This window comes from Theropithecus gelada, chromosome 5, assembly GCF_003255815.1.
Source record: "Theropithecus gelada isolate Dixy chromosome 5, Tgel_1.0, whole genome shotgun sequence".
Classification (NCBI taxonomy): Eukaryota; Metazoa; Chordata; class Mammalia; order Primates; family Cercopithecidae; genus Theropithecus; species Theropithecus gelada.
The window spans coordinates 166,565,611-166,590,342 of record NC_037672.1 but is presented as its reverse complement, the minus strand read 5'-3'; the positions used below and the strand labels follow the sequence as shown (position 1 = coordinate 166,590,342).

At 38.8% G+C, this 24,732-nt stretch overlaps 1 protein-coding gene across 1 annotated transcript in view; it reads left to right on the top strand.

The window, feature by feature from the left end:
* The window catches only part of LOC112624272 (histone PARylation factor 1), a 32,282-nt gene extending 8,539 nt beyond the window's left edge, over window positions 1-23,743 (top strand). Inside the window, exons 4-8 of the mRNA XM_025384768.1 lie at window positions 8,042-8,140; window positions 14,114-14,264; window positions 18,075-18,162; window positions 21,356-21,528; window positions 23,502-23,743. Coding sequence (XP_025240553.1) covers window positions 8,042-8,140; window positions 14,114-14,264; window positions 18,075-18,162; window positions 21,356-21,528; window positions 23,502-23,633 — 643 coding nt within the window. The 3' untranslated portion in view covers window positions 23,634-23,743. The remainder of the gene's footprint in view (window positions 1-8,041; window positions 8,141-14,113; window positions 14,265-18,074; window positions 18,163-21,355; window positions 21,529-23,501) is intronic.
* Window positions 23,744-24,732: the final 989 nt, after the last annotated feature.

Below are 24,732 nucleotides of genomic sequence, written 5' to 3'. Positions count from 1 at the left end.
AAATAATCCCTTACAGATACCGTCTAAAACTTCAGCACCAGGTAAAGCAGTTAAGTGTTCTTGAGAGGCCTCAAAAATCTGTTCTTTGAGCTTGCTTATGTCTAAACTTAAATTATCTTCACTTCCTTGTAAATGACGTTTTACTGATTCCCAATTGTGAACAGATTCATTATATTGGAACAGAGTTATACAAAAATCAGAAGTATTCCAATCACATTGCATTTGTAATCTATGTTCTAGACTCATAATTTTATCTCCCATCCATATAAGTTTGTTAATCGATCATTAATTCGATTGACCAATTTTTGATCAATACTTGACTGAGAATTCCACATCCGAGTAGAATTTTTTGCCATTTATCCACAAAATGAACAGCATGAATAGATTGATGTAATGCAACTCCAGCAGTAGCAGCAGTTGCAGTAACAGCAATCAAACCCATTATTACTACAGTTAATGTAAAAATAAATCATTTACTCCTTTTAAGAATTTTCTGTAGAATATTATTAATAACCTGGATAGAAGGGGAAGATTCCCAAGGCCTATGTAAGGCTACGGGGAGCCAAATAGCTTTGCTGGCTCTGACTATTAAAATACTATGATATTGATTAAAGGATGAGTCAATACAAGTATACAAGTAACAATTAACACAGGTAATTATGTTGGTGTTTGAATTAATATGCATCTTTCCTACTAATAGCATATATGGTGTTTTAACACAACTTTTAAGTGGTACAGTTTTGTTGGATTCCATATAGATAGTATATATATTTTGGGATGGTATTCTTTTTTGTGAATGTGGGGTGGGGGTAATAGGTTGTACGAGAGGTGGTGGGGGCACATTAGCAATAGGGGGGTATAAGTCCTCATAGTCTTTACTATCCTGTCTTTGAATTGACCTTTTGACGATTGCCATAGTGATATTTTTGGCTGTGTGAAAATAGTAGTGTAAATCAATCTGTTATCTTAGTTTTCGAGGTGACAAGGTGGATTTACTTATAACACTTTCTCCAGCCCAAACTCTCATACCAGTCATAGCTATGGTTAATCTCCGTAATTCTGAATGTTCAAGTCCTAAGTGGGGAACAATGAGCCTTGGCTTTGCAGTGGCAACCCCTGCCCCTTTCCACTTAAAAGGAAAAAAGGAGTTAAATATACGACATAATAGGGGAGGGTTGTCACTACTTTTTTGGTAAGTAATATCATAGAGAAAATGTTGACAATCTCTGTGACCTTAACGGCAATCATTAGTAATATGACCTTCAGGAGCCCAGTCAACAATGGTGTAGTGAGAAGAATTAAATAACACAGTTCCTTCTGGACTAACACAATCCTTCCGTATTAATTTGTCAGTATTTGAAGACAAGTTCAGGGGACACGCAGTTCCTAAAGGCTTATATTGGGATGTGTGAATATAATCAGTGATTCCTATTTTGATCTGTTTTAGAGGTTTTAATGAGAGCCCTGATACCAAGTGTCCTACAGGAGGGACAGAGTGACTAGATGGTAGTGTGACTGCCCAAGTTTGAATATCTAATGAGAGACATCCATTAGTGGGTCCGAGGCACAACGGTGGATACCTACAACCTAAAGTGATATTGGAAGGGGTTCCTTCTGAAGGTTGGGCAGGACAACGATCATCTACAGAACCAGGCATCCAAACACTATCATTAACATAAACCTTGATAGGAGCATCCATCCATGTCATGGCTCAAATAAGAGGAGGAAAAGGAATATAGGCCCAATATGTATAGTTTTTAACAGTCTGTGGTGTGACAGAGGGTAGAAGGATCAGTGTCATCAGGAGGAGGCAGAGGTTGAGGCAGACCTGGATCGCTGCAGACAAGTTGTTCAGGATGATGGACTGGATTTTCTGTCGTAAACGAGTTAGTGTGGTCATTTTCTTCTTTTTGACCATTGGATGTGTTAGTTGTTTCCTGCTGTAGCATTTTTTCAGCAAATTTCTCTGTCTTGTTGTTGCATGCATCTTCAGGACACAATTTCAGGTGTCTAACAGGAATCCAAACAGGAGATTGATGTTCACCTGGGGAAACACAAGCATAGCCTCTTCCCCACGTTAAAATAGAATCTTTTGACCGTATATTAGATTGAACATCTTTCCACCATACTTCCCTTCCATGGTTTACCATGGGACAGTTACCAGAGAAATGTTTTTCAGCAGCAGTAACAGAACTAGATTTAGGAATATTGAGAAAAATTAACGTGAACAATTCCAAGTTTAGTTGTATGTGAGCGGTAGACAACTCCTTATCCCCCTCTTTTTGTTTAAGTAATTGTAATTTTAAAGTTCTGTTCTTTCTACAAGAGCTTGGCCTTGTGGGTTATAAGGGATACCAGTAATACGTTTAATATGACACTGATCAAGAAAATTTTTTAAAGTTTTACTGCAATAGGCTGGACCATTGTCTGTTTTGAGCTCACTAGGAATTCCCATAACTGCAAAACATGAAAACATGTTTTTTAATGTGAGAAGTGGCTTCTCCAGTTTGACAGGTAGCCCAGATGAAATTGGAAAAGGTGTCAACTGTGACATGCATATAAGCTAATTTTCCAAAATAAGGAACATGAGTAACATCCATTTGCCAAATAGCATTAGGAGAAGGCCTCGGGGATTAACTCTGGGAGATTGTGTGGGTAAGACAAGAAACTGACATTGAGAACAGTGTTGTACAATTTGTTTAGCATGTTTCCAACTGAGAGAATATTTATGTTTAAGACCTGAGGCATTAGTATGAGTTGATGAAATTGTTCTGCATCTGTATTGGCTAGAGAAACTAGAGTATCAACTTTATGATTACCACTAGATAAAGGTCCAGGCAAATTAGTATAAGATCGAAAGTGAGTGATGAAAAAAGAGTGGTTTCAGTTTTTGACAGTTTTTTGTAACAAAGGGAACAAGGAAAATAGATTAGTGTCAGTAATATTTTTGATGGTAGCTGTTTCTATTGCCTTTGTGGCATGGACTACATAAGCTGAGTCAGAGACAATATTAAGAGGCTGATCAAAATCCTGTAATGTAGAGATAACAGCAAACAACTCTGCTTTTTGAGCAGAATTGTATGGAGTAGAAATGACTTTATCTTTTGGTCCTGCATACCCTGCCTCTCCATTGCTGGATCCATCAGTAAAAATGGTAACGGCTGCCTCTAGTGGTGATGAACAAGTAAGTTTTGGTAGAATCCAGGAAGTATTTCGTAGAAATTGAAAGAATTTTGACTTAGGCAAATGATTATCAGTAGTGCCAATGAAGTCAGCCAGATTAGTCGGCCAGCACAAAAATGTGGAAAAGGCATTTTAAACTTCATTTTTTGTCAAAGGGACCACAATAATGTTTGGATCAAAGCCGTTGATACATTGATGTCCTAATCCAATCAAAGTGGCCATTTGATCAAGATATATTGAAAGAGGTTTAGAGGCTGAATTAGGAAGAAATACCCATTCAACTAGAGAATCATTTTATACTATAAGTCCCGTAGGAGAGTGGATGGAAGGAAAAACTAAAAATTGTAAAGGCAAATTTGGGTAGATACAAGAGACTTGTGCCTCTCTCACTCTTTGTTCTACAAAGACAACTCTTGTTTTGGTGGTTTAGATAGAGGGCAAGGGCTGTTTAAATCTGTATCTCCTGATAGAGTGGCAAATAGATGAGATAATGCATAAGTAGGGATGCCTAGGGTTGGTCTGAGATAGTTGTTGTCACCTAGTAATTTTTGAAAATCATTTAAGGTGTTTAAATTGTCAGTACGAAGTTGGACTGTTGGGGGCTTAATGGAGTGAGCTTCTCGCTGCATTCCTAAGTACAGAAAAGGAGTGGCTTGTTGAATTTTATCAGGAGCAATGTGGAGTCTTGCATTGGCAACAGCTAATTTTAAAGAAGTAAAACATTGAATTAATTCATCTTTAGTGGGAGCAGCAATCAGTATATCATCCATACAATGAAGAATGTTATTATTTTTAAAAGTCTGTCGGATAGGTTGTAACACAGTACCAAGAAACAACTGACAAATATCAGGACTGTTAATCATTCCTTGAGGTAAAACTTTCCATTGATATCTAGCTGCGGGAGCTGAATTGTTAACAAAAGGTATAGTGAAAGCAAATTTTTCATGGTCTGACTTGTCTAAAGGAATACGAAAAAAGCAGTCTTTAAGATCAGTGATAATTAAAGGCCATTCCCTAGGAATCATGGAGTGGGAGGGCATACCGGGTTGTAACGCCCCCCATAGGTTTAATAACTGCATTAACGGCTCTCAAGTCTGTTACCATCCTCCATTTTCCTGACGTTTTTTGTGCAACAAACAGGCGAGTTCCATGGAGACAAGGAGGGTTCCATAGTGTTTGCTTGTAGTAAGTTATTAACAATTTCAATTAACGCCTCCAACTTGTGTTTGGAAAACATCCACTGCTCTACCCAGAGAAGTGACTCATACATCCATTGTGCAGGGGCAGAGGAAGAGAAGGAGAGTGAGGGTGCCAAGCCTCTGAAAGAAGGGGTCCCAGAGCGTCGAAAGAAACAGTAGGCTTAGAAGGGGGAAGAGGTTCAAAAGGACGAGAAGAATGAGAAACAGGCCATTCAGATGAATGCCATACATCCTCCTCTGGCAGAGGGGGCAACGGCTTAGTAGAAGAAGAGTTAACATATACAAGTTCCAAGATAGGAGGCAGAGGGAGGGGATCATCTCCAGGTTCCTCCTCTTGGGGAGAAAACAAGGAGAGATCGAATTCTTCCTCATCATCAGAAGGAGGGCTAGTAGCGGGGTCAGCTACCCGAGGTAAAGGGAGCGGCTCACCATCCGCATTAACCTGTGGCAGTTGAAGAGGATCACCAAACTGAAAAGGAAGTAAAGCAACACGAATAAGAGCCCAGTCAGTCCAAACAGAAATAGGAAGTAAAACACCATCTCTCATGAGTTGGCAGAGCGTGGCGCCAACTCTATCCCAGTCTGATAGGTCCATAGAACCTTTGTCAGGGAACCAAGGACAGTGTCTTACAATTGTCTGAAATAAGAGAATAAGGTTATTGGAATCAGCCTTGATTCTATCCTGTTTAAGAAGTTTAATAAAAGACAGATAAGCCTGGTGTTTAGACTGTGATTGTCCCATAATAACCCTGGAATAATACCAGTCAACAAACCCGAAAAGAGGGGAGAGTCGGAAAAAGCGTACCTGGAGACTTTACCGTTGAGACTGAAGACTAGTTGTCATGAACCTGTACTCGGAGTGCACTGAGCCGAGGAACAAAGAAGGCCACGTTGGGCGCCTGATATTGCGGGATCTGGCCAGCAGCCTGCAATGCAACGGGGCTCTCTCTTTGTTCCCAGGTGGATCAGCAGGTCAAGAAATAATAGACACACACAAGATAGTGAAAGCTGGGTCCAGGGGGGTCACCGCCTTCTGGTCCCGTGTGCTGCCAATACACTGGAAATACCAGTGTTTATTATTAAGTTTAGTGAAGGCGGGGTAGGTTAGTGAGGGATTTAGAGTCGTTTGATTATGAGGTGAGATGGTCACATAGGGATGAAGTAATTCTTTAACATAACATCTGTATGCAGAAGTACAGTATATAGAGATAAGAATTTACAATATAGTGTGTGCATCAGTAATTTCTAACAGAGCCTTAAAACAGAACCATGGTCTTTCCATCACCTATGATTAGCAAGATACTAATCAGCAGTAACAGTTGCAGCAAAAGCTGGTTACAAACAATCCATAGAAGTAGGACGTGAAGCTAGACAACCGGTTAGACCAGAAATTCTCAGAAGGGAGTATGTCTTAACCCTAAAGAGACCTAGAAGAGCCGTGGCAAGATGAGGGTGTTTATAGCCCTATCTTATCCATATGGACAGGCGCCCCCCATGTGTCCGTTTATAGGCTCTCCATGAGGTCGCATTCTATTCCTGGAGCTATGAACATCTGCTTTTCCGGGATAGGAATCTTGGTGATGTGAAACCTGCCTGACTGCATGTCCGTTCATAGGCTCTCTGCAGGGGGAATCACATCACATGCTCTTGGCTCATTCTGGCAGACCAACCTGGCATTGTCTTTACATAATCCTGCATGCAATTTTGTATTTGCAATAATAGGAGCATTTCTTTTTTTTTTTTTTTTTTTTTTTTTTTTTTTGAGACAGAGTCTCGCTCTGTCGCCCAGGCTGGAGTGCAGTGGCCGGATCTCAGCTCACTGCAAGCTCCGCCTCCTGGGTTTACGCCATTCTCCTGCCTCAGCCTTCCATGTAGCTGGGACTATAGGCGCCCGCCACCTCGCCCACCTAGTTTTTTTGTATTTTTTAGTAGAGACAGAGTTTCACCGTGTTAGCCAGGATGGTCTCGATCTCCTGACCTCGTGATCCATTTCATCTTTTATTCCGTAGCAGTAGTTTCAGGGAGTCATCCAAGGTGAAAGGCATATTTTCCCCTGTTGATGGATAGATGAGTCATCTATTGTTCTTGCTGTTACCATTTTAACCTTCCCTAGGATGGGTAAACTCTTTAGGTTTAATCTCACTGATTTTTCCTTTCCTTGTAAACCTTTTTTTTCCCTTTTGGGTTCAGAAGAGCGCTTTTGGCCCAAGAAAGATAATTTAGAGCAGCTGTGCTTAATAAGCCGTGTGCTGCCAGGTGCCAGAGTGGCAGATGGTAGTTAAGAGTGGTCTCTGGAGTCACACTGGTCCTCTTGTTTATTATCTGTGTGACCCTGTATCATTAGTGACTGTGACTTTCTGTGACTCGGTTTCCTGTCTTGTAACAATAGGGATAACTGTACATACCTGATGGGAATATTATGAGAATTAAATGAATGCATGCAAAATACTTAGAAGGTTAAGAAATAGAGAAACTCCAGGAGGAAAATTTGTCCATTTGTACCAGTAGAGATGCTATTCTTTAAAGTGAAGATTAAATGTAAGGTAATAGAAGGAACATTCCCAGGGAGAAGTGTTGTAGTACAGTAGAATGCACATGGGGCTACGAATTGAATTATACTGTAGCCAGCGTCCTAACTTACTAGGACCTTGGCTGAGTGATTTAACCTCTCAGTATTTGTTTCCTCAATTTTAAAATAAAAGGATTTGGTTATATACATGAATAAGATCCTTTCATCGGTAATGTTTTACAATCCTTTTTCTTGTTTTTCCTTTTTTTTTTTTTTTTATATTTGAGTATAAAAGCAACTAGGTCCTAAGAATCTTAGTTTTAGGTTCCGTTATATAAGATTTATCATAGATATTCCTAAGAAACTTGGAGCTTAAAAGTTTTGTTTCATTTAAAAAAAAAATGCCCTTATAAAAAAAAAAGGCCTCAACCTAGATCCTTGGGAGGGACCTGGCTTTCCTTTTTAAAAGATATTTTACTGAAGAGCTAAAAAATGACTAGTGTGGGGTTAGCAGATCAAATAATTTGAAGTAGACCATGCTGTATTCCTAGCACTACAATGTAATCATCCTATTTGTGACAGAGAAAGGGAAAAAAGTATAATAATAAGATGATGTACCTATAATTTGAATAATTTTGAGCTATTGAAATGTCTTTGTAATTTTCGCAGCTATTGTCCATTGTTTGAGGTTGTTACCTACTAAACTGAAAACATTCCATATCTACTACATATACACCAGCAACAGTATAAATGTAAGCCTGACTTTGCAATATTTATAATACTGTAGTGATGGAATTTTTTAAAATGTAGTATGTAAATGTGCAGATTTTATACGTGTTGACAAAATAATTTTTCAGCTTGCAAAATGGGACGCAATATTACATTTTTCACTTAAGCAATTTTTTACATCTCCGTTGTTGCTTTCTGAAATGAATGTGAATGCCATCTTTTATGACCGCAACTTGCCTTTTCCATTACAGACATTTTTGTTTGATATAATCAATAAACTTTGGTATGATTAAAAAAAAAAAGGCCTCAAAAAAGGAAAAAAAAAAAAAGGTGTAAATTGTTGTCTGTAGACCTGAAATCCCACTTGCCTGATAATATAAATTAAGGGCAGCTAAATTTTTAATGTCTTTTGCTTACACAGGGATTCTCCTGATGAACTTCCTGTATATGTTGGTATAAATGAAGCAAAGAAAAATTGTATAATTGTTCCAAATGGAGATAATGTATTTGCTGCAGTCAAGTAAGAATATCTTATTTCAATTTCTCTTATATTTGTTTACCATGTTTATACTATATGAGTTCATTACAAAGGGGGTTTGAGGGGCAGGGCGCAGTGGCTCACACCTGTAATTCCAGCACTTTGGGAGGCTGAGGTGGGCAGATCGCTTAGATCAGGGGTTCCAGACCAGCCTGGACAACATGGGGAAACCCCATCGCTACTAAAAATACAAAAATTAGCTGGGGGCATGATGGCACACACCTGTAATCCCAGCTACTCAGGAGGCTGAGGCAGGAGGATCTCTTGAACACGGGAGGCAGAGGTTGCAGTCAGCCGAGATTGCGCCACTATATTCCAACCTGAGTGACAGAGTGAGACTCTGTCTCCATAAAAAACAAAGCGGATTTGAGGCAAGCCCATAATTGTAGATTTCTAGAGATAATTTCCATGACTTTTGCAGGTAGTCTTATCTATATTGTTATTTTGTCACTCTTCACCAAAAAATACACCTCTTATGTAACTATTTTACTTAAAATAATACTTGACCTCAGGTATTCCATGGCAACATGAACAGTTTTGTTAGACATCTGATTTTAAACGCTTGTTAAGAGTTCATTACTTGTGTACAGTTCAAACAGAAAGGCTTAATAGAGTAAAAAGAGGTGGTCATAAAATCCTTGGAAGGGTTGAGGGAGCAGGCTGAGCTTCCAGGAATGACAGTTGTGTGGCTTACAGTGGATTTTATGTCTCTGTCACCATCAAGAAGCTGGGAAATCGAGAACTGCTGCCACAATGAGTGGCTCTAGGACCACATTATCTTTGGTTTAATCTGGGCCAGGTAAATGGATGCCCTACCATTTGCCTCTCAGCCCGCCTGAGGCTAAGAACCAGGTGCTGGGATCTCAGCTACAGCTGCTGCAGAACCCTCAGATGCCTCTACAGCTGTGCTCACTGATGGAGATCGTGGAAGCACAGCCTCCACCTGATATCTCTCTGCCTCAGAGATTTTAAAGTATTGCAGCTGCTTGGAAGAAGCTAGGTCCCATGTGGAGCCTGAGCTAAAGAGTAGTAAGGGAAATGCAGCAAACTTTCATGGGAGGTGATTGGAATAGAGCTGAGTGAGCCAGTCTGCTATATCAGCCACAGACATGACTTGAAGCCATTTTACTTGTCAGCCGCTGTGTAGTTTGCATTGTAGTGAAGAAAGCAAACTTTATCCCTTCAAATACAAGTAGATTATCTTTTCTTTGACCTCTTTTAGTCTCTTTCTTTGACTCTCTCTTTAAAGAGTTTTTGTTCCCTGGGATTTGATAATATAAATTTGCAGTAAAGCGAATTCAAACTAAATCAGCCTACTACAACCTCTAGACTATGCTACGTTCATCCTGGTTTATCTACAGGGCAGCTACATTGTAGATGTCCAAAAATGTTCTTTCTTTTCTAATACCTCTCAGTTTCCTATAAAATGTTGCTTGGTATTTGTAATTTATAACTTCTTTTAAACTCTTCGGATTTACCATTCAATTTAAATTGGTGCCATCTTTATTAGAAACTCCTGTTTTCTTGGTTGTTGTCTGTGTCTTGCATTAGCATGTAAGTTCCACGCGGGCAGAGGGTTTGTTTTGTGCACAGTATCTGCCCCATAGTAGATGCTCCATAAATATTAATTCTATAAATACCTTGGCATGTAGAAACACCTCATTTTTTCAGGCTGGGTAACATAGTGAGACTGTCTCTTTTTAAAAAACAAGCCTAACTTTTCATTTGTATTATTAGTCATGTCTGAATCTTTTTTAAAAAGAAAGATAACATAGTAGTGGTCATCTAACATAACCCAAGACTCTTCTGGTATCTTTTTTTTTTTTTTAAGCTAATTGGAGAACACAGACAATGAAAAAGGAAAAAAAAATACATGGGCGATAATATTTATAATTTAGGTGAAGATCAGCAAGTGAGTATTTGAGGAACTACCTCCAATAATTTATCTCAAAAACAGGGGTAAAAAGTTACTTGAGGTATAACTATTTCAGTATTTCTAAGTATAATAATGGTTTTAGTTTTTTGGGTACCACCTCCTTAAATCAGCTAATCAGAACACTTAATTTCTTTATATATTTTAAAATTTATTTTTATGGCAGACTGAGTAAGGTCTTTCAAGGCATACGTTTGATCAACACATTTTTATTGTCTTTAGTTGTTATTAAATCTTGTGTCTGCAAAATTTAATAGTAACTAAAGAAATGCAAATTAAGCCAGCAAAGATTTTTTTTAAAGGTTAAAGAATGGTCATAACCAATGATGGTTAGGGTATAAGAACCCTTACTGATGTGTTAATTGGTAAAACTTTTGTGGAAAGCAGTTTGAAAAATGTTTAAAAAACCATATTCTAAGATTTCTTGATAGGTGACATTGCCAGGTACTGTGTGAAGTACATATTTATACCCTTAACTTAGCAATTTCACTTCTAGCTATTTATTAAAGGGATTTTGGACAGGTACAGAAATATGTGTATTTATTACAGATTGTTTATCAAATGAAAAATTGGCAACATATCCAGCAATAGGGAAGATTAGGTAAATGTAAACTATCCATATACTATAATACCTTGTTATTGATTTGTTGAATTTGTTATGAAGTGGGCAAATAACAATAGTGTAGAATGATTCTATTTCATATTGTCTAATGCATATGGAAGTAAACATAATTTTTAAATATCTTTGAACAACAAAATTAGGAATTTTTTCTTTTTTTCCCTCTGCCTTATTTTTTTTCCTAAAATAGCTGAGGTAAATAGTTTTGACCTTGGGTCAGGGACCCTTAGGGTCAAAACTATTTGTAATAATAAAATGTTATTTTTGCACCAATGGCACAAAGGTAATGGTGGATAATGCTGTTGTCACCTTGGCAGGAATCAAGATAGTGCCACCAGAGTAGCAGCAGTTGTTGCATTATTCACAGCAGGCACATGCAAATGTATTTAAAAATGTTTGTGATGGAGCCAGGCATGGTGGCTACTCAGGATGTTGAGGTGGGAGCATTGCTCAAGCCCAGGAGTTCAAGCTCATCCTAAGCAACATAGCAAGACCCTGTGCCTGAGAAAAGTCAGTGATGGAGTATACATGTATTAGATGTCTGCCACTGAGTACATCTCTTTAACATTCTGTGATGAAATAGGAAATACATAGAAAGCATTTCTCATACTGAAGTACTGTGGTTTGTCTCAAGGGGGAAAAAAAGCCCTTGTGTGATTGAGTTTTGAGATGAACTTTTCCCCACTTTTAGAAAGAGTAACTCATTGACAAACTCTGGTTATTTGGGTGTAGATACTGGCAGTAATTCTCCCAAATGAACCAAAGAAAACAACTGACTGACTATATGTTTTGCCAGTGATAAAATTCCAGGTTTCAAATAAAAATTAGATTGAGAAACTTATAATACTACTGTGAGTTCAATCGCTTTTTTTTCATAATGTTATGTAATGGAGTGAATTCGATATATAAGTTTCAACACTTCCATCTGTATACCTTAGTGAACCACTATTTCCAAAGGGCCATTGCATGATGCCATATAACATGCATAGGTACAAATTCGTTTGCATTAAATACATTCTAATGGGTTTAAAGTCACAGCACAAAATGTTCATGTTCATGGTTATGGCTTCAGTTGCACATTGCAGCTTATCTTTAAGCATCACACAGGAAAGTGTTAGAGTAGGTTTTGGTAGAGACAAAAACTTCCAGAGATAGTCATAATAATGTCATATGAATGGGAAGGCAGCTACCAAGTGCCTTCAATAGTGGCGGAGGTAAAAGAGGATATTCTATGTGGGCTTTGATGGATGCCTAAGAACTTACTAGAAAGAATGGGAAGAAGGATGCTTTAGGTAAGGGAGCAGTATGTGTGTGAAAGTGTGGAAATACATGGCACAGGGTACTTGAATAGCTATATGCCATGCCAGAGTGTTGAGGAAGACTGTAAAGATTGATTCACATGGGACTGATGTGATCAAATCTGCATTTTATGGTTGATATAAACATATCTTCTAGACATACAGCTGGTGATAATTGAAGGTAAGATTTAGTGTAACTGCTGTAATCAGAGGTTAGATTTTGATGGCTTGGGTTTCTGTGGCATTTTAATCTACCAGTTCTACTGGTAACTCTACTGGTTTAATCTACTAGCTCTCTCAACTTGGGTAAGTTGATTATCCTCTGTGCCTTTTTTTTTTCCCTAATAAGTACAATGAAGCTAAGACTAGCACCCACTATCAATGTTCTAAGCCCTTTGATAACAGTGTTGTAGGGAATACTACAAACTCAGATGTTGGCAGTGAATAGAAGTGAGTTTCTCCCTAGGAGCTGTTACTCCCTCAGCTTTCTTCCTGGCGGTCTGGTACACCCTTCCCGCTCTGCATGTTACTCCTGACCTTTTACATTGATGGCAAAAAACCTGTTTATGATAAGATATAAAATTATTTCCATAAGTGGCGTTAACATGCTGTATATTCACATACTTTTGAAAACTACTTTGGCTTATGCTTTTGTATAAGCTTACAAAGTAGCTTTGCTTTCCTTTTACGTTTTCTAAATTTTTCTCAACACAAACTTCAACATTTAAAAAAAAAAAAAAATCTATTGACCTTAAGTGTTATAATAGTGTCCTCTGTCTTTTTAAAACTGGAAAAGAAAAAAAAAAGGCTGGGCGCAGTGGCTCACGCCTGTAATCCCAGCACTTTGGCCGGCCAAGGCAGATGGATAACCTGAGGTCAGGAGTTCGGGACCAGCCTGGCCAACATGGTGAAAGCCTGGCTCCACTAAAAACACAAAAATTAGTTGGGCGTGGTGGTATGCACCTGTAATCCCAGCTACCTAGGAGGCTGAGGTAAGAGAATTGTTTGAACCCAGGAGGCGGAGGTTGCAGTGAGCTGAGACCCTGCCATTGCACTCCAGCCTGGGTAACAGGAATGAAACACCATCTCAAAAAAAAAAAAAAATTTTTTTTTTTTTTTTTTTTTGAGACAGTCTTAGGCTGAAGTGCAGTGGCACGATCTCAGCTGACTGATTGGCTGCAACCTCCGCCTCCCAGGTTCAGGTGGTTCTCCTGGCCCAGCCTCCCAAGTAGCTGTGAATAGAGGTGTGTGCCACCATGCCTGGCTAATTTTTGTATTTTTAGTGGAGACAGCATTTTCCTATGTTGGCCAGGCTGGTCTCCAACTCCTGACCTTGAGTGATCCGCCCACCTTGGCCTCCCAAAGTGCTGGGGTTACAGGCATGAGCCACCACACCCGGTCCCTGAAAATTTTTTTTTTTTTTTTTTTTTTTTTGAGACAGAGTCTGGCTCTGTCACCCAGGCTGGAGTGCAGTGGCCGCATCTCAGCTCACTGCAAGCTCCGCCTCCCGGGTTCCCGCCATTCTCCTGCCTCAGCCTCCCGAGTAGCTGGGACTACAGGCGCCCGTCACCTCGCCCGGCTAGTTTTTTTTTTTGTATTTTTAGTAGAGACGGGGTTTCACCGTGTTAGCCAGGATGGTCTCGATCTCCTGACCTCGTGATCCACCCGTCTCGGCCTCCCAAAGTGCTGGGATTACAGGCTTGAGCCACCGCGCCCGGCCCTGAAAAATTTTTTTGATATCTTTTTTTTCTGTTAGGTCAGACTTCTTCAAAGTAGTATGCCATATCTTAATATCAAGTGATACAATTTAAAACTTGACTAATCTCAGCTTTGTAAATATCCCTTATACCTTTATTGTAGACATTAGAGTACTAATAAAAATTTGAATCGTATTTGCTCTTTCTGTGACTGGCAGTTTTTTAGGAATATTGCTTTTTCTCTTATTTGACAAAAACGATGAGGGATTTTGAGAGAAGTGTTGGGAATTATTCTGTGGACTTATTCTTGCATGGAATTTGACATTTTTAACTTGGCTAAACTTCCAAAGGTCTTTGTACTTAGTGCAGTGACCTGCCACGTAATGAGGACGTTTACTTCTTTTTCAGATTATTTTTGACGAAAAAACTTAAAGAAGTAACAGATAAAAAGAAAATCAATCTCTTGAAAAACATAGATGAAAAACTCACAGAAGCAGCCAGAGAATTGGGGTACTCGCTTGAACAGAGAACCATGAAGATGAAACAGAGAGATAAGAAAGTATGACTTCAGCCTGTTGGTCTCTGTTTTGTTATAGTGGATTTTTTTCCCCTCTCGATTCCTTCCCATCTCTACTTTCCCCTTCTCTTCCTAGCCCTGTCTTAAGAACTGGATGCTGTCCCGCAGGGGTGCTAGGAGGATGGCACTGAAATGGGGGTCAGATGGCTCCTTTGGGTTGGCACACTGAATTGCACAACTGGTGATAACACTGCTGTGGTATGCCAGTATTTACCACTCTTTTGATCTTTTACCACTCTTTTAATCTTGTTTATCAGTTAATCACTTCATAAAGTTAAGTGAAAGCTGCTTTGTACCTAATGAAATTTACATACATTTTCTCCAGTAAACGTGTTATATAAGCAGTGCTTCTTTCTTTTTCCTTATTAATCCTATCATTTCCTTTTGCATCTCTCCTAATGCCTGTAGTGTGAGGGGAGTATTTTGTAAAGGAGCAAATACTTCTTAGTGTTGGATTCTTTTGGTTTTTCAGCTATAGATTTCAGAGTAAGTTAATGACAAGCTGGAAGATTTCTGGTTTGAAGTAAATGAGAATTCTATAGGAGTTTGGTCTTACGGCCTCTGGTGAAGAAAAACATTTGTCACTGGAATGAGGGCTCCCAAGTCTCCTCTAGCCTCTCACCGTTTGTCTGCCCTTGCTGGTTCATCTGAATGTTCTAAGCTAAATGGAGAACTTGTTATTCCTTAATAAACTAGCACTGGTAATGTAGTACCTTAGTGTACTTAGGTTTTAAATCCTACTTCAGTTCCTTCTCTGATCTTGATTCAGCTGCAAGGGTGATATTCTGATAAGCTCTAGGCACTCTTTAGTCCTATAGACTGGAAAGTTTCTTAAAACGTACATTTTAATGAAACCCATTATAACATGGCATTTTCAAAAAAGGTTTTATATTGCTCTTCACCTTTCTAGTTATCATAGGAAGCTTCTCCCACTTTGTGACTGAGAGGAAGGGTAGTTGTAACCTAGTTAATGTATTCCTAATTTGTTTTGACTAAAGTCTGAGCATCCATACACATAATAGCTGTTAGCAAATTATTTAATCAGTCTTTTTTTATTTTTCTACCACAAGCTATACTTTATTTCAGAGGAGATTTTCTTAATTCTTCTCCATAAATAAGATATGATTGAGTTTGAAATTTCTTAGATATTTTTGTCCTAGACCCCTCCCCCATGAAGTTTCATTTTAGTATTTGTTTTTTATACAAAACAGCTGGTAAAAACAAAGACAAAAAAGAACTTACAAGACAATCATGTTTTTAATCCTCCCCTGTTGATGATTATGCTTTCAAACCCTTTTCTGTTATATGTAAGGTTGTTCTTTTATTGCTTTTGTGAGCTCTTCATTGAATTCATATTTTTCTACTGAAGAATTCAATTCCACTAGTATATGTGAGTGGCTTTGTTCTTCTGTGTGAGCGTAAGACTATATCCACTCTAGTATGATACAGCACTGTGCAGCACACTAGAAATCAGTGTTTTTATACTGACAGTAACTTAGAGCGTACTTTGGAATGCAGAGTCTTTATGAGTTATATCATTTGACTCTCTACAACAAATCTGCAAAGTTAGAATTATCCTGTTTTATAGATGAGTACATTGAAGGTTATAGAGGTTTTGTGTCTTGTCCAAAATCTTAAATGACACATGTAAAACCCAACTTCATATTTTCCATATTTAGCATTCTTTCCACCCCATCTTCTTACTAATTGGCTCTCTGCCACTTCACCTTTTCCATACCTAGATTTCTTCATAAGGAACATTGGTTAAATGATGCTTAAAATGACGGTGTGGCACTCCATCCACCTGTGATCCGATGCTTCAGGATGCCACCCACCCCTATACAGTTTTTCTAAATTTGTAATCTTATTCTTCTTAATTTCTTAATAAAATTATGATTCTGTTGACTTCTTAATTGATACCTCTTTATGGACAATTAGTACAGGTAATCATCTGTGAAAAATCTGAACATATACCGTCATTCTTACTGTATGTTGGGCAGCCTGAGTTGGCAACTATAGCACTGCTGTCTTTTTCTTTCACTATCACTGCTTTATGTCTTGCTTTTTACACTTATGAATATGGTATGTTTATCATTTCATATTGTCAATTTAAGATCTACCTCATAATTTTGAGTGGCTGCAGAATACTGTGCTTAGGTGTTCAAAGTCTGGGTTGCTTAAGATTTTTCACAAATACAATCCTGCCGTAGATATCCTTTTATACCTTTAGTCTCATACTTATCTGGTTATTTTTTTAGAAGAAATTCCTAGATATAGTATTGCCAGGTCCAAAGTAGTTCGTGTGTGTGTATGTGTGTTTATAGTTTTTCTTTGCTTGTTTCTCATTTTGTGGGGTTTTCTTTAGTCTTTTTAGTTTTTTCCATGCTGGTAGGTATAAAATTTTGCACTATTTTAATTAAAATTTCTTTAATTATAAAGGACATTAAATACTTTTCACTTCTCTGTTGGCCATTGTATTTTTTTTTTTCAACTGCCTGAACTCTGCCCATTTCTCTATCAGGGTTAGAATTAGTCTTTTTCTTACATATGTTCTAATTTGGATGTTAGTCTTTTCCTTGGTTAGACTCCCTTATAGTTTAAAGACATTAATTTTTATCTACTGTTACATTTTACAGATATATTTTATCAGCTAGTCTGTTTTGTGTACTTGATTTCACTGGATAGACTTTTTATTTTTACATAGTCAACTCTTCTCTATCACAAAATTATTTTTTTAAATTTACCTTCTAGTAGTTTTATGGTTTTATTTTTACATTTAATTCTGAAATCCAGCTGCAGATTATCTCGATAGAAAGATTAAGATAGAAGACAATTACTTCATTTTTTTCCCAAGTGGTAAGCAGTTCTCTGATAACTTCCTTTGAATAATCTACCCTTTCTGGCAGCTTAATAAAGGATAGTGAAAAAAGCAAGAGACTGGGAGAATAGGGAGATGAGAGAGAAAAAAGCTTTACGATATAGAGACTTAGGTGAGAGGCCTTTAAAATTGGAGTTTGGTTTTTGGGTTGTGTCCTTCCTCTGCCTTGGAAACGTTTCACTGAATTGCACAAAGAAGTGGAATATTTGTACAAATGTTTTGCTAAGGAAAGACCTAAAAATAATGCCACTAACGTGAGCTACAGGAAGAATGGAAACTGGAAGGGTTATGGTGGTAGTTGTAGTTGGGCCTGTTTTTGTCTTTGAAGACTACCACTTAATGAAAGCTCACTGGTTATGTGATTTGCCTCCATAAAGGACACCACAAACCTAGAAGCTGCCCTACTTTTGGGAAGTTTGCAAACAAGCCTAAATATTCCAGGTAAAAATAGAGGGGTCTGAATTTGGCAGCATGGCTGAGAGGAGTCCTGTCCTATCATGTCTTCTTGCTGACAAAAACTGTTTGTTACTCTTTTTCTTTTAGACGCAGGTTCCTCTGTGCTTTCTACCAAGAAAGTACTTTGACCTTAGAGGAAACCGATATTTTGGCTTGCCTTCTAGGATGTATTGGGTTCTTCCTTAACAAATCAGGATGCAGACTTCCAAGTGACTGGCACAATTAAGAAAAGCCAATTATTTCACAGTTCTGTGGTTACTTCAAGTGTTTAACTTTTAGCTACTTTTCAAGAAAAAAATAGTGTTAAATTTTTACCCTGGAGTTCAAATTTACTGAAATAAAATGTCATTGAATGTTACATTTTGGCAGTAATGTTGAGGGTTATGTATTTGGGTTTTTTTTTTTTTTTTTTGATGTCTACTTACCATGATTACATTTTATTCTTTTCTTTAACGTAGGTTGTGACAAAGACCTTTCATGGTGCAGGCTTGGTTGTTCCAGTAGATAAAAATGATGTTGGGTACCGAGAGCTCCCTGAAACAGATGGTAATGTATTTCATATGTAAACATGTGCATATATGTTAATGCATGTGGAGGAAGGTTTTGCTTATATTGGGAAGAAGATACGTCCATATACATTTTGTGACACAGTCACTAGACCTTAGTAATAAAGAGTAAGCTTAGGTTTTAGAGTCTGTCATTCCTGAATTAAAACCGAGTTTGTAGCTGTGTGGCCTGGAACAAATTACTTAATCCTGTGAAACCTTGTCTTTTTCATCTGTAAAAATGAAGTTAATCGTATGCACTTCATAAAGGAATTTGGGGCATAAACAAGTATTAAGATACTTAGCAAAATGCTTGCCTCAGTGCTCAAAATTTGGTAGTTATTTTTAAGAATTTAAGTAATTTTAACCGGTTACCTACTTCCTGGGAACTATTTCCTAACCTTTGACGTTACAGTCAACTTGTAAAATAGTAATTATTGAAATTGTGTGTGTTTTTATGGTTCTTTGTGAACATTTTTTCATCGGCATATAAAAGTGATTTAGCTTTCAGAAGCCCAAGATCCTGAACGACTTCATCTATAAGTATAAAAACACTTTCAAAATGGACCACTGCACATAACGTAGTTATTGCTACACTGAACATCCAGAATTAAAATTGCTTCTCAACTCTTTTCCCCTTGTCTCCATTCCCTTATTGTGAACAGCCCTTCTGGTATTCCTTTATTGATCATCCTCTTCTGGGAGGATAAAACTTAAAGGGAAATCAAACTTAGCACCTTCTCAAGGAACCACGTATTCCTGCCTAACGCACGTATTTGGCCACCTATTTTTCAGAACAGAACTAACTAGCCTTGGTAGTTACCAGTCTCTGGGGCTGTGACCTGGACATCTGCATTTAAACCAGTTCTCTAAAGCAGTTCTTCTCAAACTTTACTGTGCAGCGTCTCCAGCCAGTAGATAGAGATGTCTTAGATGGCAGATATTCATATGGACCTGTTTTCGCTGTACCCCTGCCTCTTAGAGGAGTGTCATAGGGAAGATGAATGTGGCTGAGCTGTCCAGTGTGATGACCACTGAGTGCCTCACATGTGGCGACTGCAACAAAATTTGTAGCTTGTATTTATTTATTTTTTATTTTATTTGTGTGTGTGTGTGTGCGTGACAGGGTCTCACTCTGTCACCCAGGATGGAGCACAGTGGTGCAATTATCCTATCTCGGCCTCCCGAGTAGCTGGGACTACAGGTGTGCACCATCATGCCTGGCTAATTGGTGTTTTTTTTGTTTTGTTTTGTTTTGTCCTGCAGAGACAGGGTCTCACTCTGTTGCCCATGCTGGTCTCGAACTCCTGGGCTCATGTGATCGACCCACCTCGGCTTCCCAAAGTGTTGGGATTATAGGTGTGAGCCACTGTACCTGGCCTGTAATTTTTATTAGTTTAAGTTTAATATAATTTTAATTAGTTTAAGTTTGTAAATTAAAATAGGATTAAATATTTGTTACATTGATTATATGTTGACGTAATACTACTTTGGAAATATGGGTTAAATAAAATATCTTAATTTCACCTGTTTTTTTGTTATTTTTTTTTAACTCCTCCTCCTGCCCCACCTGTTTCTTTTTTCATGTGGATACTGGAAAAAATGTGTAGCCCACATTGTATTTCTCTTAGACAGGTTGATCTGTCCTATATATCTTCCCTGAAGCCAGAGGCAATTAGTCTCTGATGGGACCAGTGTGGGCCCTAGCTACTGGTCAGCCTTCTGCTTCTACACTAAGTCATCTTCTCTTCATGTCTGTCCTTAGAGAGAGCTTTAAAAAGCATGATTACTGTCTCTTTTGGGAAAGGTTGAACACATTTGTTGTAGAGATGGGCAGTCTCTAAAACTTTTCGGGTGATGGATGTTAAATTGTAGTGCCCAGGAGTAAAGCCTGTTACCCTACTGTAGTTGTGGTTCTGGGGTTTTATATCCAAGTCTAATATTCTAGCCATTAGATCCTTCTGTATTTAATTAGTTTTGAAGTGTAGCAAAACATAAAAGTGAAGGACCTAATCTTCTTGCTCTTGCCTAGTGTCGTTTGCCAGGAGGTATAATTGACCGTTTGTTAACGTCACAATGATGAGCAAATCACAACTAAGTTTGTTCTTAACCCTTTGAAGCTTCTCACAATAACGCTTTTCTTCTTTCTTTTCTTTCTTTCTCCACTTTGTCGTCTTTCTCCTCATTGTCGTCTTTCTCCTCTTTCTCATCTTTCCTCTCTTTTCTTTTTTCACTCTTGTCGACCAGGCTGGAGTGCCATGACAGGGTCTCAGCTCACTGGAACCTCTGCCTCCCGGGTTCAAGTGATTCCCCTGCCTCAGCCTCCTGAGTGGCTGGGAATACAGGCGCCCGCCACCATGCCCAGCTAATTTTTGTATTTTTAGTAGAGAAAGAGTTTCAACCATGTTGATCAGGCTGGTCTTGAACTCCTGACCTCAAGTGATCTACCTGCCTTGGCTTCCCAAAGTGTTGGGATTATAGGCGTGAGCCACCGCGCCCAGCTGAGGGCACTGTTTTTCATACTTGGTTTTCTGACTGTAGACTGCATACTACTATCCGAAGTAAGAAGAGTTGCCTGCCTAATTTGCCAACTCCTGGACTAGTCTGCTGAAAAGTTATGTAAACTCATGATCTACTCATGGAATAGACTTTTAAAAAAATCATGACTGTAGCTGGGCGCGGTGGCTCACACCTGTAATCCCAGCACTTTGGGAGGCTAAGGCAGGCAGCTCATGAGGTCAAGAGACTAAGACCATCCTGACCAACATGGTGAAACCCTGTCTCTACTGAAAATACAGAAATTAGCCACGTGTGGTGGCGTGCACCTGTAGTCCCAGCTACTTGGGAGGCTGAGGCAGGAGAATTGCTTCAACCTGGAAGGCAGAGGTTGCAGTGAGCCAAGATTGTGCCACTGCACTCCAGCTGGCGAGTTCATGACTGGCACTAAATCCTGTGAAATAGTCGCTAATAAAGAAATGCTAGTTAACCTGTTTTTAAGCTTGAATCCTAAGTAGAAAAATTACCAAATTGCCATTCTAAATTAAAGTGCTGCAGATTACTACCCAAGGTGGCACAAGTTGTACTAGTATAAAAAGTCTTAAGAGGAAAAACCCTCTTTATAGTCTTCTTACCTTTGAAGACTGATTCATTTTCTAACTGTGTAGATAATCTTTTATGTCATTGATTTCTTTCAGCTGACCTCAAGAGAATTTGCAAGGCAATAGTTGAGGCTGCAAGTGACGAGGAGAGACTAAAAGCTTTTGCTCCCATTCAGGAAATGATGACTTTTGTGCAATTTGCTAATGATGAATGTGATTATGGCATGGGGCTTGAATTGGGAATGGACCTCTTTTGCTATGGCTCACATGTGAGTAAAAAAATCCTCCACCTGGTACCCACTGCCACATCTCCCTCCTGTCCTTGCGACATACATCCACACATGAATACATGCACATTTATACCCCCAAATTCCAGCAGAGGTAAGATAGGGATTCAGCTTGTATTTCAAAATGAAGGTTTTAAAGTGATTTTTTTAAAAGTAGATGTCCAAAAAATGTTTTAAATTCATCTTCTATGCTGGCAAAGGTGAATAACCAAGATTATTTGCCTTCACGCTTACATTAAAGTGAATTTACTTATTAGACACATTATAGGGACGTGCCTTCTTGCTGTGTGTGTACGTTTGGGGCTAGGTATGGGGGTGTGTGCACACACCTTAGGCTCCATTTCGTTTCCATTGTGGTGGGGATATTTGTTATTGTGCTTAAATTCTTAGATGAAAAATACACTTTATTTAAGCTTTATAAGAGATGCTGTTTTACCATTAACTAATTGTTCATTAAATAAGAAAATTTTACTTAATACCTAAACCAGTGCTTACTCAACCATAGTTGCCTGAAGGTCAAAGAGGCAATAAGGTGTAGCGGGCATGTCATGTTTCTGGGGCCAGACTGGTTGTAAATCACGTCTTCCCAGTGTGTAAGATGGGGCAAGCTTTCCAACACCTTTGTATCTGTATCTTTACCTGTAAGATATGTCTGCACACGTGCACGAGTGCACACCCATCTGCAGATCATTTAATTCTCATTTAACCTACTTTGTAACCAAGTCACAGAGAGGCAAAGCATCTTGCCCAGGTTCACACAAGCAGTCTGGTTCCAGAGTCAGTGCCTAAATCAGTGCAGTAATTCCCAGACTGTAAAATGCATGTGACTCACCTGCAGACACTGTTAAAATGCACTCTATTGGTAGGTCCGGGATGAGATCTGAGACTGCCATCCTCCCAGGTGACGGTCATGCTGCTGCTCTACAGACCACACTTGAGAGGAGCAAAACTAAACCAGTAGCTCTCCAACTTTAGCATGCATCAGCGTCACTGGGAAGGCTTGTCCAAACGCACACTGGTGCTCTCCCCACCCTCCCCAAGTTTGATTGAGTTCTAGGGTGGGTCCTGAGAATTTACATTTCCAGCAAGTTACCAAGTGAAGTTGATGCTCCTGGTCAGGGGTGTAATTTTGAGAACCCTGCTATAAACCATATTATACTACTTTTCTTTGCCCACCTCATAGATAGTTATCAGTAAAACTAATCAAAATGTTTAACAGCCAGAATGACAGTCATTGACCAGTCCAAATAGTACTTGACCTAGAGAGGCCCTAGCCATAAATAAGTAGAGCCATAAGATGTGAACCAGTGAATAGCAAACTCGATTGTTGTGAGAATGAAATAATGTGTATGAGTTATAAAAAGGTTTAGCACAGTACTTACCACATATTAAGGGCTAAATGTTTATTATGATCAGCAAAAAGGTGATATATGTAGATAATAGCAGTAATCTAAAATCTTTTGATAAGCCTAAGGCAGTGACTTTTAACAGGGATTGGGAGGCGGTACATGTTAGGGATGGGGGAGAGAAGGAGTTTGAGGATAAAGGCAATATGATCTGAAAACTCACTTTCAGCATAGCTGAAATTCTTACAGAATTAATAGGGGAAATAAAGCTTAAACTTTTGACTGGGAATACACCAGAGAGAATAAAAGTATTTGTGGGCATTGTTTGGGGTGAGAAAAAGTTGGTAAAACCTGAGGGAATAAGGAAGCTCAGATTTAATTTGGTTTTCTTAATTTTCAAGGTATGCCATTAGTCATCTGGAGCAACAAGACTGCTTCTTAGAATGCCAGGCGCCTATCCTGAAATTATGTTCACTAACCACTTGAAGGTGTAGCTAAAATGATTTTGGAAGCAGCCTTTGTTAAACAAGTGCTTTGTTGATATATTTTCTGCTACTTATTAGGGTATCTGCTATATTCTCTATTTAATGTTATATTTTTATTTTTCAGTATTTTCATAAAGTTGCTGGCCAGCTGTTACCTCTTGCATATAATCTGTTGAAGAGGAATCTGTTTGCAGAAATTATTGAGGATCATCTGGCAAACAGAAGTAAAGAGAACATAGACCAACTTGCTGCATGAGTAAGGTGGCTTTGATTGGTGTACAATATTTCAAAGGACTAGTATCAAACTTGTGATTTTTGTTTTGTTTTTAAGGAATACAAAAAATAAACATTTACTAAAAACATTTATAAGGTTCTTCTGCCTGGTTTTCCTTGTTTAATGTGCAAGCAAATGGCAGTCAAATCATCTACATGGTGACCCTAATCACATTTTGGAGGACAACTAAAGTCACCCTCTGATATGTCACAGGAAGCCGCTGTCTAATGCCTGTGGCTAACTAGACCATCCTTACAGAGTCCTGTTTCAATATTTATCATATGGGCAACTAAGAATATTTCTTCTGAGTCTTGAGTTAATAGCTATAACTTTAAGGATTGGGTTTATGGCGGGTGAGGAGGGGAACAAAAGGAAACTTAGAAGGAAACTCATGACACTGTGATCAACACTCCCAGGGTGCCTGACCCCGACCTACCCAAACTGCATTTTGGGTAGTAGTTCCAGGTGACTCCCAGCAAGTAGTCCAGTTATCCCATTATGTATATTATTTTAAATCTTCTCTTGACTCAGTCTGTCATTTACTAATATAGCCTAGTATATTGATACATAGTATATCGTTTTAGTATAAGATAGTAATCAGTATACCATTAAAGTTTTTCATTGCAAATGATTTCACTGGATTTTTAGTACGAATCTGTGGATAGCTGTGTTTTACTAGATCCAGATTTTCCTTCAACCTGATGATATGTCCTTCACCTTAAAAGTAGAGGGCAGGGCCGGGCGCGGTGGTTCACGCCTGTAATCCCAGCACTTTGGGAGGCTGAGGTGGGCCGATCTCCTGAGGTCTGAAGTTCATGACCAGCCCGGCCAACATGGTGAAACCCTATCTCTACTAAATATACAAAATTAGCTGGGTGTGGCGGTGCATGCCTATAATCCCACCTACTTGGGAGGCTGAGGCAGGAGAATAGCTTGAACTCAGGAGGTGGAGGTTGCAGTAAGCCAAGATCGCACCATTGCACTCGGCCTGGGCAACAAGAGCGAGACTCCGTCTCAAAAAAAAAAAAAAGGTAGAGGGCAGACCATGAAATGCAGAATAGCAAACTTCCTGGATGGGGCT